The sequence below is a fragment of the Arachis stenosperma genome, chromosome 8 (genome assembly GCF_014773155.1).
Source record: "Arachis stenosperma cultivar V10309 chromosome 8, arast.V10309.gnm1.PFL2, whole genome shotgun sequence".
NCBI lineage: Eukaryota > Viridiplantae > Streptophyta > Magnoliopsida > Fabales > Fabaceae > Arachis > Arachis stenosperma.
In genome coordinates this window covers 27,589,337-27,604,253 of record NC_080384.1, presented here as the reverse complement: position 1 = coordinate 27,604,253, position 14,917 = coordinate 27,589,337, and the positions used below count along the sequence as shown (strand labels likewise).

Genomic DNA, 14,917 nt, shown 5'->3' with positions numbered 1-14,917 from the left:
TGAGCCCTACATTCCTACACCCAGTCTCCTTCAAATCCTAGTAGACTCCAAATTTTAAATGATAATTACGGATTAGTGGTTGATTTCCCATCATATAAGAAACAAAATGTAATCAGTGTTGTAGATATCCCACTAGCATTTGCCCAACATGGATGGTCTCTTGTATTTTTGTTTTTTATGGTTGGTCACATTATGGATGGAATTGATCATGGGTGATGGGCCACTACCTAAATATGGATAAGAATAACGATAATATATTAATAATAACGTGAATATCTATATTGTTCCCTGAAGATCGATAATTTGCAAGAGTACATAGAGGATGAGATGATATATGTAGTGAATGATAAGGATGTAACATAGCAACATACACAATTAACCCATGAGAACCCATGATTCCCATGCAAATTTGAGAGAAGAAGCTGGTAAAAGGTTTCGGAGTTATCTTTGTATCTAGGTATAGTCTTTGTCTACGACTCTAGGTAGCATTAGGAATAGCAACAAGTAGCGGCACACTGGCTGAGTTGAATTCTTGGTGCAAATGAAAGTGATTAACATGATATATGATCTATGATATGATTTTTGTCCAAAAAGCACTTCACATGGTTATGGGCCCTTGTGGCTTGGCTTCTATCTATGGTCATCCTCTCACAATACATCGCCATCTCTTTGAACTTCTTTCCAATATGCTTCTCATGATAATGCTTCTATGATCTATTTTGATCTCTCTATGATGAGGTTTAGTTTCATCTTCATTCACATATAATATACCTTAGTATTCCCTATATATATGGTCTTGAGATATTTTCATTGTTATAGCTTTTGCCTATTTATAGTAGTGATTGCTATAATGTCTTACAAATGGTGTCTAATTTTTTAAAATAGGTAACTAATTAATATTTAATAAATTTTAAATATTTGATTTTTTATCTTAAAAATAATTTAGACAATTTAAACACTAAAGTAAAAAGCATTATAAAATCTATTATTTTAATATAAAAAATAAATATACCGTAAAATTTATTGTTTTAAGCCAATATAAAAAAAGACAGCACAATAAATAAAATAAAAGAAGACAGCATTGAGAATGTAGAATTATTCGGCCCCATTTGCAAATAATAATCTGAAACAAGGAATTAAAGATGCAATTAGGGGAACGTCAAACTCAAGAATTGCATATCTCTTAATGAAAATAAAATTAAAATTAAATTGTAGGCCTAATCCCTACAACATTGACGACAATATGTGGCTGTGGTCATTATTCATGCATCAATCAAACATGGTTGTCACGTGCACACTTTCCGTGCTTGTCTTTGTGGCCATGCTTTATTTTTCTCTTTCTGTTATCTATCTCCAATCTCCATTTGCTTTTAGGTGTGGATGCAATAGTAGTGGGGGTTAATTTTCCAACCTCAAATAGTTCAATTCTTTGGTAGATAAGTAGATATATATATTAATGCGAAATATATAATATCTGTTCCCAAAAACCATAGTATATAGTAGATACTAATACTAGTACTACTATATGTGTGTATATTGGACACTCAATCTAAGGTTATTGTCTCTTTCTACTTCTGTCCTTGCGCCATATATATATATGAATAATTCTAGTAATCCAGACACAAAAGTCATTACCCTCATAACCACCGGTCGGTAGAGAATGCAACAAGATCAACGTGCCCATTGAAGAAGATTATAACAACACTACCTCTCTATGTATGTATTCTCTGAGCTTTTCATACTTAACCAAAGTGCCAACCCTACTCCAGACTGTCATTGACAAGAAATGATTTGAAGGTGAAAAAAAAAGGATATTATAGAAGATATAGTAGTGCTCAACAGGTAGGGAGAAAGGAGGTTTATTAGGCTACTTTAGGGATATATATCATTGAAAAAGTTTATGAAATGAAGATCTTAGTGTCCTAATCATTCCAGGACATGAGAGTGAGGAATGTTTATGGGGACAATTGAAGGATCCATGTAATGAGATGAGAAGCCAGCCTTCTTTTTTGATAATGATAATTGTAATTATTCTTCCCCTTCTTTTGTATTTTGCTTCCTTCTTCCTCTTTATTTCTTCTCTTGTCGTTAAAATTAAACCCCACTTCTATAATAGTATAATACCAACTTTTATAACATTTCATCATGTGTCTTTGCTTCTTATGAATACTAGTGACGCAGAACTATCTAATTGATCAGCACAGTAACCACCACCTATCACTTTCATAATTCTTCCTGATCCATCAGAACATCACAACTCAGAGTATTCAGGTATTGTTTTTTCTTGTATTGTCGTCTTGCATTGCTTTAAACTACTGTGATCACATTTTCAATTACATATATGAAATCCTGTCATTTAGAACTTAACTATATAGGAGATTTTAAGAACTTGGAGGTTAACTACTTGCAATTATCTGACCATTCTTGTCCATGCTTAGCTTTGTGTGTCAGGAACATTCTTGATCACATATTAATTTCTTGTTGCTATTTCATTTGGATTAATTTCTTGACAGCTTGCAGATATGTGTTGCTTTTTGCCATAATTAACACACAGTTAAATATTAAAGCCATGTCTCCCTAAGGTCCCCAACTAGAACTCTTGTCCACCCCCATCCAATAATTTGAACTCATCTCAAAATCTGATGACAAAACTATCCCTGAAAAATGTGAGGCAGTCAGAGAAGCTCCTTTGCATTGATCCAACCACATAGACATAGGACTTGAACACAAATATTGAAATGACGAAACAAACCCTAGACAGATCAGTGTGGCATTCGCTGTACAAGTCCCAATCTTCATTTGTTTCACGTAACACCATCACTCTCGAAAGTCCCCATTACAATTACTAACTAAAATCTAATATACCCCACTAGCTGTGCCCCCCCCCCCCCCCCCCCCCCCCTTCTTCCCCCTTCTTCTCTCTCTCTCTCTTTCTCTTCTCCCCTAATATCAGTATTCAATTCACATATATGATGATACGTATATATTCGGGTAAACTTATGTTAATATTTATTCATTGAACTTGTTTAAAAAAGCTTAGCATAAAGTTGTGACTTACTATTACTAAAAAAGCTTGTACTGTAAATACTCTACAAAGTGCAATTGAGAGAGAGAGAAGGAGGTGGCGATGGAGCAGTCAGCAGGGAAATCACCGAAGAAATCACCACTCAAACCGTTTCCCAGAGATCCACGTGGCTCCCTCGAAGTCTTTAACCCTGCCTCCTCCTACTCCACCGCATCCGCAGCGGGCAATCCTACCGGCTCGCCGGCGGCGGCGCGTCCTCAGCCTATATGGAAAACCTGGGCGGCAGAGCAGCAGCTGCCACGCAGTAACTCCTTGGAGGAGCTGACCACCACTGCCGCCACGTCCACAACAACCACTGCCACCTCCTGGATGGCACTTAAGGAACCCATTCCGCTGGCGAGTTCGGAGTCTGGTGCGGCAGCGCAGAGAGCTGCAGAGTGGGGATTAGTACTGAAAACGGACACGGAGACCGGGAAGCCTCAGGGAGTGGCGGTTCGAAACTCCGACGGCGGCGGTTCGTCCCGGAGGAACTCGAAAAACTCAGCTCGCACCTCCGGCGACTCCTCGGAGGAAGCGGAATCGCGCGGGATCCCGAGAGTCTCGGAGGACCTGAAGAACGCCCTTTCGGCGTTTCAACAAACTTTCGTGGTTTCTGATGCTACCAAAGCCGATTACCCGATCCTTTACGCCAGTGCCGGGTTCTTCAAGATGACTGGTTACACCTCCAAGGAGGTGATAGGTAGAAACTGGTATGTATCTAGTAACAACCATAACTGTAAAATGATAACAGAATTAGTAGAAAACGGTTATAACGATTTTTTATGTTAAATGGCGGGGTGGGGTCCAGTCGGTTTTTACAGGGTGCGGAAACGGATCCGGATGACGTGTCAAGGATAAGGGAAGCATTGGAAGCTGGGAAGAGTTACTGTGGAAGGTTGCTGAATTACAAGAAGGATGGGACGCCCTTCTGGAACCTTCTTACTATTTCACCCATCAAGGACGAGGATGGCAAAGTCATCAAATTCATCGGGTAAAGATAGTTTCCTTTTTTACCTCTTTTTGAGTTTTGTCTTTAAAGTTAGTTTTTTATTCATTTTATTCTTGACTTTTTTGTCATTGTTTTAATTAGAGGGCTGGGTGGGGACCAAATTGTGGCTGCATGGATTTTGATAATAATTTGATAATGACCATACTATGTATCATTTTCTTCCCATTTAGAAACTGCCAAGTGCCACGAGGGCTATGTTTACTTGTTTAGCTGTTTTTGTTAAATTATAGATTATAGATTCCTTTTGACATTTATAACATTTATTGATTCCTTTTGTAATTAAATGTGGAATGTTTGAAAATTTTGAGAAATAAAAATAAGAACTGACTTCGTCCAGGGGGGGGGGATCATTATTAATTATAAAACAAAGCAGTGGTTTAAACTTAAAAACCCGTTAACAAAAAACATCATTGAGGATCTATGTTTTTAAGATGAATGTGATTTGTGAGTTATTTTCATGTGTTGGGCCAAACGGACCACATTTTTTATTTGTGAGACTTGTTAATTGTTATCATACACAAGTGCCTAAAGATTCGAACCTTAACATTGATTGCCTGTGGGGCTTGATGGAATACAAGGGAGCCAGTAGCAGCCAGCCACGGGTCCTTATACAACATCATAGCTTTAAAATATTCTTAAAATTTCTCTTAATGATAATCAGTTGTTTTTATTAGAATGCAAGTGGAGGTTAGCAAGCACACGGAGGGGGCCAAGGAGAAGGCGTTACGTCCCAATGGCTTGCCTGAATCATTGATTCGATATGATGGTACTGAGAACAGCTCTCTGCATTTCAGATTCAGATCAATATATCACTTATCCACTTTATATTCTTTGATCAGAATGAATAATCAACAATAAGTCTCTCATTGCTTGAAACTTAGTCAAATGTGTATGTGATCACAATAAAGTTGGTTAAATAACAAAAAAAGTTAACACTGCTAACGGGAGGGAGAAGAAGGTAATATCAATATATCACTCAGCATGCGAAATATATACAGAATTTGATGAGATCATCTTGTTTAGTTAATGCTTGTGCTGTTGTGCATGAAATATATAATGCAGCGGTAATGTTAGAAAAAAAAATCGAAACTTACCTTATTTAATATTTATTAATAGTTAAACTTCAGTTGTTTTTCGTTAACTCCTTTTTGTTATTAAACATTTGATGCAGCACGGCAAAAAGAGAATGCTACAACTTCAGTATCGGAGTTGGTGAGTGCCATAAAGCGTCCTCGAGCACTCAGTGAATCAACAAACCGCCGTCCCTTCATCAGAAATTCATCCGTAGGCGCTGACCGTCATCAACAAGAAGAGGCAGAGAACAAAACAGAGAAAACATCAAGGAGAAAATCTGAGAGCGTAGCTTCATCTGCTAGACGCAAATCACAAGGAGAAGGAGGACATGGATTAACTTCATTGCAGCAAATCAGTGAGCTCCCTGAAAAGAAGCAGAAAAACTCCCGTCGCCGTTCTTTCATGGGGTAGTTTATCTGTATTATGCTTATTTCATAGTTAGTTATCTTATCGTAATGCTGTTATGCATGTTTCTATACTATTTCATCAGGTTCATGAAGAAAAATCAGGCAAATGAAGAAAGCATAGATAACGAAGGTGTTGAGGAAGTGAGCTCAGAGAGTGAGGATGATGATGACAGGCCTGATAGTTTTGAATTTGAGGGCAAAGAGATCCAAAGGGAGAAGAGGAAGGGTCTTGATCTTGCCACCACACTTGAACGTATTGAGAAAAACTTTGTCATCACTGATCCTAGGCTCCCTGACAATCCCATTGTAATATTCAATTTATGTACTAATTACTGTTGTTAATTACACTACTGATGAGAATATTAACCTCCTGTTCAATTCATATGAACATATAAGAACAAGATAAGCTTTGTAATTTTGTATTTTTTTTTGTTACAGATATTTGCTTCTGACAGCTTCTTAGAGCTTACTGAATATAGTCGTGAAGAAATCTTGGGCAAAAATTGCAGGTATGTTCTAATTTTTTTATTTTGCCTTTTTCGTTATTAATTAATATTTAATGATAGGATATTGCTAGGGTAGACAATGGTTTTTGTGAACAACGATCTCTAAAATTGGCCTAATAAAGTAAAAATACACTACACCCTCAAATTACCCATCTAAATTTTAATATTAGGATAACCATCCGCACACCTAATAAATTGAACATCCGATATATCTATTATTCATATTATTTAGTATTTTTATTGTCTACCTATACTTTTCTTTAATGATATGCTCCAAGTTAAATGTCCATACACGCAGATGAATATTATATTGACACTTTGTTGGTTCACACCTCATATATATGCCATACTTCCACAAAACTCTGCATTTTATCTTAGAATATTATAAAATTTCATTCTACAGGTTGATTTAACTGGAAATTATCTATGTCAAATTTATCTTTAACTTGGATACTCCTTGGTCATTCAGATTTCTTCAAGGACCTGAAACAGATCCAGCAACTGTGAAAAAAATTAGACAAGCGATTGACAACCAAACTGAAGTTACTGTACAACTCATTAATTATACAAAGACAGGTAAGCTAGTCTAATGTTTCTGCACAGAAAACTACTAAAATGATAGGAAATGTTAGCAGTTTTTTCCCTTAGCACTATTTAGTTCATTAAAAGGAAACAATAGTGCTGCAGTTATTATTCCTATTATTGCTATTGAAGCTTTTTCTGCTCAACTCATCAGGTAAAAAGTTCTGGAACTTGTTCCATCTGCAACCTATGCGTGACCAGAAGGTATAACACATCATAATTGAGTGAAGAAGTTAGCTCTTCTAATATCTTACCGCAGAAATTTTGTTTTGGATGGATAAACACTTTTTTTTTTTTTACTCGTTTGAACAGGGAGAAGTACAGTATTTTATTGGTGTTCAACTCGACGGTAGCCAACATGTGGAGCCTCTTCACAACTGCATCGCAGAAAATACTGCAAAAGAAGGAGAACAACTGGTTTGGACTCTATTCAAGTTCTTCATTAATTTACCATATACTGCGTCTCAAATCATTAAACTCTGTTAACATCATTACATATTCAACTTGTGCCAAATATTGAAGTCTTCAAAGCATAAGAATTGTGACTTCCATTTTCTCGTATAATATTGATATCTATTCATTTTCGTTATAAGTATTTCCTGAATGCTGAGTATAACAAGTTCTTTTGACATCCACTTTCAGGTCAAACAAACTGCAGAAAATGTTGATGAGGCAGTAAGAGAACTTCCGGATGCTAATATGGTAATATCTACTGGCTACCGAGTTCCAATGTCTTTTAAAGAGCTTTTGGCTTCAATCTGTGACATGGTCTTATTGACAATCTCCAGAAACCGGACGATTTATGGATGAATCATTCAAAAGTGGTTCAGCCAAAACCTCATAGGAAGGAAGATGCTGCTTGGAGAGCTATCAAGAAGGTATTACTTTTTTATTATATTCATTGCTTCGTTTGAAAGTTGTTGAATAAACCATTTTCCTCTTGTTCATGTAACCTTGGTTTTGCAGATCCTGGACAGTGGAGAACAGATAGGCTTAAAGCACTTTAGGCCAGTTAAACCTTTGGGATCAGGAGATACTGGCAGGTTTTAATTTGTTCTTCCCTATTTCTCTTTCACATTTCCAACATAGATGAGAACCTTATAGGTGAATTTTCCTCTACCCATAGCGAACAATTCAAGAGAGCTTGATATTTTAAAAACTAATTAGAACTTCTATATATTCTTTTAAAACTAGGCTTTTATTTTTTTTCATATCAAGCTTATGTGGTAGTAACATTATGGTATATTACTACTGGTTTGCAGTGTGCATCTAGTGGAGCTATGTGGAACTGGTCACCATTTTGCCATGAAGGCTATGGATAAGGGTGTTATGCTCAATCGTAACAAGGTTCTCAATATGATTATGAAGCACACAATTGTTTCTTTCTTTTTTGTTATGTTTTGGGTCTATTCTGTCATATCCCACATATCTGGTTCCAGTTATCAAGATCTTTCATGTTTCTACACTTTCTGCAGGTGCATAGAGCTTGCACAGAGAGAGAAATCCTTGACATGTTGGACCATCCTTTTCTACCTGCACTATATGCTTCCTTTCAGGTTTGATGCTCACATATCATTTTCAAATTAGAAAAACATAGTAGTCCTCAACTATATATAATGAATTTGTCAAAATCATTGGAACTTGATTGATTTGCAGACCAAATCACATGTTTGTTTGATAACTGATTACTGCCCTGGTGGAGAACTGTTCCTGCTTCTTGATCGACAGCCAACAAAAGTTCTTAAGGAAGAGGCTGCCAGGTATAATAATATTATGCTACTGCATGCACATGGCTCCTACTTTCTCTAACTGACATTAAGTTCTCAATATTCATAGATTTTATGCTGCTGAGGTAGTGGTTGCATTGGAGTATCTTCATTGTCAAGGTAGGTTATTAGTCATTCGTATGGCCTAACAATTTTAATTATTAACCCATGAAATACAACTTAGGAAGTATAAGACTGACAAAATGTTTCTCTAAATCCGGTATGAAGTTTACAAGCTGCAATAACTGATCAAAGGATGCTGCTTTGTTATCACAACATTTTGTACTTGGGAAGAAGTATTGCCTACAAAATTTTCTGATGTATGTCTTAAGTGAATTTGACATCCTTTATGAAAATTTGCAGGAATAATATATCGGGATTTGAAGCCAGAAAATGTGTTAATCCAGAGCAATGGACATGTGGCTCTAACAGATTTTGATTTGTCATGTTTAACATCTTGCAAGCCACAGGTATCTCTGAGATGAAACTTCATATAATGTAGTAGTTTTTAATTATTATAAGCAATACTTATAACTCAACCACTGATAACAATTTTGTTTATTTATACTTGTTGCAGCTGCTTCTACCAGCCACGGATGACAAGAAGAAAAAGAAGAAAAAACAACAAAGAGGTCAACAGGTTCCGGTGTTTATGGCTGAACCCATGAGGGCATCAAATTCTTTTGTTGGCACAGAAGAGTACATAGCTCCGGTTTGTTATTTCTTGACATATTCTAATGAGAATAAAATATTTTTCTCTTTTTCTATTCTGGATATTGACAGTTACACTTGTGCAGGAAATTATATCTGGTTCAGGCCACACTAGTGCTGTGGATTGGTGGGCTCTTGGTAATTTTTAATTTTCATACCTAAGATTTTAAGCACAAGTTAGCATCCATAATTGGCTTTGTTATTATTGTGTTTAATCCTGTTCCTATGTCACCTTTTGTTTTGGCCTTTATTTATTTTCAATTTATCTATACACATCCCGTTTTATGCTTTGGACATTATTATAGATTAAAAAAAGTTATCAATAGGCAATTCAAATGCTAAATAAATAAATAAAATCTTGAACTTATATATTGCATGTAAGATAATGTTAACACTACTTAACACGTTGTGTTTAATTGACATTAACTAAGTTGCGTTATTCTTTTCAGGTGTTCTTCTATATGAAATGCTTTATGGGTATACACCATTCAGGGGAAAGACAAGGCAAAAAACATTTGCAAATATTCTACACAAGGATCTTAAATTTCCCAAAAGCAAACCAGTGAGTTTTTTCTTCTAATTACATTTGATGAAATCCTCCAAGCCGATCCTTGCTAGTTTATGTCAAATTCAATAAGTAATTGATAATGATGTTTTAATATGCTAAAACTACTCTTAATGCAGGTAAGTCTCCAGGGAAAGCAGCTAATTTATTGGTTGTTGCAAAGAGATCCAAAAGATAGATTGGGTTCACAAGAAGGAGCAAATGAAATTAAGCGTCATCCATTCTTTAAATCTGTTAATTGGGCATTAGTCCGCTGCATGGTAACACATACACTAAACCTAATTAATTAATTACTATTTTGATTAGTAAAATATTTATTATTATTATTATTATTATTATTATTATTATTATTATTATTATTATTATTATGGTAATGCTATCATGTTAAAAAATAATCAGTCTAAACAATATTTTATATAATATTTATTTATTATAAAGTACATTAAATAAAACAAAAAATAATAAATTTTGACTGTTTTTTTTTTACATTATTATTATTATTATTATTATTATTATTATTATTATTATTATTATTACAGACACCTCCTGAGCTTGATGCTCCTCTCTCGCTGGAAAATGAAGTCAAAGTGGACCCTGAATTGGAGGATCTGCAGCTAACTGTTTTCTGAAAAGGTGCCTCACTCTCTCCCTCCCACTTGTTATCCTAATGACTACCCAATTATTAATTAATATTTTTTTTATTATTATATTTTCGCATGCAGGTTAGAGGAGGTAGTTAACAGTTAACTAGTTATGTCGCTTTCGAGGGACACATGGTGAAACTATTTACCCGTTTTATGAGTAATTGAAGGAATTTCGGTCCCTTTTCTTAGTGGTGCATGCAGTGTCTGATGCTTTTCATCGTAATTTAAGAATGGAGATCCCGCAAACATTTTTGAAAGTTACACTCTAGTCTAGAGCAGAAACTCTTGTATGCTTTTGTTGTTATTTATCTTTTTTAGTAATACTCTAAATTGGTCCCTTTGGATAAATTAGTTTTTAGCAAAAATTTAACAAATTGATCTCTGCTTAATGATTGATTTGTTAAATATTTTTATTAGAGATTAATTTATTCGATACAAATATTGTTAAGGATCAATTTGGTGTTTTTTTTTTTTTTTGAGGAGGGAAAGAAATTTTGTGTGCTTATTATATTACAAGACTCTTGTATAATTTTAGAATAATATTTTCATTGATGTAAATAGGTTATGTATGCATAATAGAAAAATGTTTTTCTATTTTCCAAAAGCATTTGTTTTTAATTTCAACCATTTTTGTTTTTTATTTTTTGGTTTGATATTAAACTAGTATTGTTATGAGTTTAAATTTGATGTATTGATAATACTTAAGTTTTATATGATTATTTAATAAGATTTATGTATTTAAATAATATATTTTAAAATTAATTATTTTTTTTAATTTGACAATATACATAATTGACTGTATGTATAAAAATTAGAAAAAGTTTAAGAGACAGCAATTTTTGTGTTTTGTGGTCAGTACTTAACCACTAAAAAAAGTGAGTGATCTTCCACCATTAGATATAATCTCACAGCATTAAAAATACTATTGATAGCCAATTAATGGTTACAAAACACAAAAATTACTTACCCCTAACACTCCTCTAAAAATTATATACACCGACACAAAAATTAAATTTTATTATTTTTATATGGAAAAGTATAGGGTACCAACATATTATCTGCCAACTTATTGCCAACAATGATTAGTTATTATATTTTAAACACATATATAAAGAGACACATCCAAAAATATATTTATAAAGACACTTCTATTAAAACACAGCTATAAAAAAGACATTTTTATTAGACACATCCACAAAGACACTTTCATTAAATACAATTATAAATAAGAGTTGGCAGATGTTGACAGAAATAATGTTGGTAACGTAGCGGGCTTGTTTTTATATTAAGCAATAGTAAACAGATAAAAATGTCTACACATGTTTAAATCCATATCATAACATCATTTTTCTAGGAGCTAATAGGAAAATGTTATTATTCTAAATATTTGTACTAAAAAATTATAGAGATCAAAATTAGAATTCACAATATTTATTACAAACAAGTTCAATAAAAGAAAAAATAATATCACTAAAGATATATACTTGAGACAAGGAAGACCATTGACTTAATATTTAATAACTTTCGCGGTACATAAAATACAAAAAAAATATCTAAAATAAAGAAGAAAAACTTATTCTTACTATATATTTTTATATTTTGATGGGTAGATAGAATAATATATTTTAAAAATTTAAATTCTGAAAATGTCTTTAGATTTATCTTTTTTTTTTAAATGATTTTTATTTTCCAAATTTGTGTGTGTGTTTTTTTTGTGTGTGTTAAAGCATGTTCGTCTTACCATCGAAATTTGGAGTTAGGATGGGCTTAATCACTTGCTCAATTTGAAAAAAAAAGGAAGAAGTACAGGTCATTAAATAAATAAAAAAACGAATTGATAATAATAAAATATAACAATATATGTAACATTTTATATAACGTTATTTAAGTAAGAATGGTACATAAGTAAAATATATTATATACTAGTGTGATAACCGTGCAATGCACGGGATTGATGTAATTTAAAGGTTTTTAAAACAAAAATACTAAGAATATAAATAAAATATATTTTATAAAGATAAATATATTATATTGAATTTAGATAATAACAAAATTATTACTACATTAAAATAAAATAATAGAATATAATAATTATCTAATATGTCAATGAATGGTATAACATATTTTCTAAGATAATAAAATATAATAAAAATTATTAGACACTAAAAAAACAAAAATAAAAACAAAAAAATCCAATAGAGATGTAGTTTATTATTATAGATAATCTTAAAAACATAGATTATCAAGATACCTATTGATAGCAAAACAAAATATTTACAACATATATAAATTTATTCATTAATCAAAACTCAAAATATGTCCAAAACAATTTAACATATAGTTCAAAATATCTATCAAACAGAATTATACATAGGAAGGCTAACATCGTTGAATCGACAACTCTATCTGACGGTTAGGTAGCGAGTCGAGTTTCAAGGTAATATTGTCTCCCTCCTTTAAATTGTATACTCTACAACATTCATTCCACCCGATCCCAAATTTCTATTCTCCATCTCTTCCTCCACTTTTCAATAATTGGAAAAAAAAAAAACATTATTCTCTACATTGGAACGTGGACCAGTGATCGTCCAAATCGAACCATCTCCAGATAGTTTAAGATATACAGCAAATTTCGAACCTAGATACTGCAATGAATAATTCATAGTTAAGATAAACATAGTATTTTCATACACAATGAATAACAAATTTAGGAAGAATATTTAATAAGCTTGCAAGACAAAAAAAATAAAAAAAATCACTCTTTTGGGATCAACTTACCAGTCTAGATTGACCCAGATCCGAAGCTGTGATGGTCTTTTGATAATAAACCTCTAGAGTGTATCTGGTTCAGGATATTTTAAACATGTTAGTCACCACATTAAAAAATACCGATCTATACCATGATATTCAAATCCAAAACACAAGAAAAAAAAAGTTACATTTAGCATTACCCATGGTCAGACAATTCGTTTGTCTCATTACTTTGTTCGTTGACCTCTATTGATAAAGTGCTTCCACCACACAAATCTATGGGATTGTGCGGATTATCCCCTTCAAGTGTCTCATCTTCATCATTGTTTTCATCACCGTCTGATGAAAACTCATCATCAGACCCAAATAGAACCATCACATCAGGTGATGAGTCCTCATCAATCCTGGTATACTTTATGTGGAACACTCTTGATACATTATCAAGTGTCTCTGGGTCCATTAGCTCAGGCATATATGAGTCAGGATCAAGGTGAATTTGGATGGGCTGGTTGTCGTGATTCCACAATGAAATAAAAAAAAATTTCGAAACCGACATACCTAAATTGAACAGATGCCCCTCTATTGATAAAATAGAAAGATCTAATCTGTTCAAATGAGGTGTCAGTTATAAGCAACTGATCATTGTTTTTCCTCAGTTTCAGCACTAAAAAATTATCTAGCTCATCAATGACATAGAACATTGTCCCTAATTCTTGGCCATGAGTTGAAACAAAAGTTGGGGGAAGAGCTCTCTCACCTTATATTCAAATTTCTTCCTAAAGTTAATTCATGTCTAACAAAACATGCTAAAAATGCATCACATAATATTACATAATCATTTAGCAAAGAGAGGTATATATACATTTAAATCTACCATTATTATCAACTGAGCAACACAAGAGAACAATAATCACGTAAATAAACTAGCATTATAATAAGCATCACAAAAATAGGTAACTAAGTAAGAAACACATATCAGGTCTTTTTGAATGTCCAGAAAAAAATATTGAAGTTTTGAAAGAAACAATGAAAAAGAAATTGTTATTATCTTGATAGATTCTGAAACCAAAACATCTACATAAACATCGAATCATGTTTTCAGTTATTAATAAATGCTAAATTTTCAAAGTCATTATCATTATATGTATGATTAGTAAACATTATATTATTTATTTTGAATGGACATTGATAATTTATCAAAATCAATATTTTTAGAGTTATTGTAGTCTACACCCATTTCAGATTAGAAAGATTAGGAACTCCGAGTTAATTAGCTAATCAAACTTACCTAACAGGCAAAAGAAACTATCAAGAGGAGGAAAGTAGAAAAGACCACTAACTGAATATAAATTAAAAACAAACCATTCAAAGTTAAAGATTTAACCAACCTCTTTAATCGGTTAACATCCATGATATAATATTCCATAATATATTTGGTTACCTGGTTATTGAAAAGGCAAAATCTAAAAATCCGTTCTTTTCCGTTGGGCCAATATTCTTGGGTTGCTAAAAACCTCCTATTAGCACATAAGGGTATCATTAGAGGTTAAGACTGAGACTTTTAACCAAGAAACTAACTAACTAAGTATACCAAAAAAAAAGTAACAAATTAAAAGCATATTTATGAAAAATACCCAAGAAACCACTTTGGAAAACTATTATACAACATATTTTAGAGATTACGAAAAGTTATGAAATGTGGCCTACATATAAATGAAAAGTAGATGAGACTTCAATGAAATTGAAAATGCAGCAAAGAAAATATCTTCTCTAATACTCAACACCATACCTGTTTCGATCTTTTCTATCGGCATCCATCGCCATTCAACCTTATGAGA

General features: G+C 33.0%; 1 protein-coding gene across 3 annotated transcripts; it reads left to right on the top strand.

The window, feature by feature from the left end:
• The first annotated feature begins 1,515 nt into the window (after positions 1-1,515).
• LOC130944554 (phototropin-1) lies at positions 1,516-10,816 on the top strand. 3 transcript variants are annotated; one of them, XM_057872914.1, is made up of 26 exons: positions 1,516-1,842; positions 1,936-2,024; positions 2,174-2,271; positions 3,098-3,774; positions 3,873-4,055; positions 4,748-4,839; positions 5,245-5,554; positions 5,638-5,860; positions 5,993-6,063; positions 6,530-6,636; positions 6,797-6,846; positions 6,955-7,059; positions 7,285-7,344; positions 7,431-7,520; positions 7,609-7,685; positions 7,905-7,989; positions 8,118-8,198; positions 8,299-8,402; positions 8,479-8,528; positions 8,772-8,878; positions 8,986-9,120; positions 9,206-9,257; positions 9,569-9,681; positions 9,804-9,944; positions 10,224-10,317; positions 10,407-10,816. In XM_057872914.1, the coding sequence occupies exons 4-25, from the start codon at positions 3,128-3,130 to the stop codon at positions 10,311-10,313; spliced, it is 2,973 nt and encodes a 990-aa protein (XP_057728897.1). In that variant the 5' UTR covers positions 1,516-1,842; positions 1,936-2,024; positions 2,174-2,271; positions 3,098-3,127; the 3' UTR covers positions 10,314-10,317; positions 10,407-10,816. The 3 variants fall into 3 exon arrangements, with proteins under 3 accessions (XP_057728897.1, XP_057728899.1, XP_057728898.1); XM_057872916.1 differs by having other exon boundaries at positions 1,516-2,024; positions 2,182-2,271; XM_057872915.1 differs by lacking the exons at positions 1,516-1,842; positions 1,936-2,024; positions 2,174-2,271 and having other exon boundaries at positions 2,916-3,774.
• Positions 10,817-14,917: the final 4,101 nt, after the last annotated feature.

What these genes read in the sequence shown, in the direction of transcription:
- LOC130944554 (XM_057872914.1), top strand. Translation starts at nt 3,128, where the DNA reads ATGGAGCAGTCAGCAGGGAAATCACCGAAGAAATCACCACTCAAACCG. An exon ending in ATCATTGATTCGATATGATG is followed by an intron (nt 4,840 to 5,244) that starts GTACTGAGAACA and finishes CATTTGATGCAG; the next exon opens with CACGGCAAAAAGAGAATGCT. An exon ending in CTTGGAGAGCTATCAAGAAG is followed by an intron (nt 7,521 to 7,608) that starts GTATTACTTTTT and finishes TTGGTTTTGCAG; the next exon opens with ATCCTGGACAGTGGAGAACA.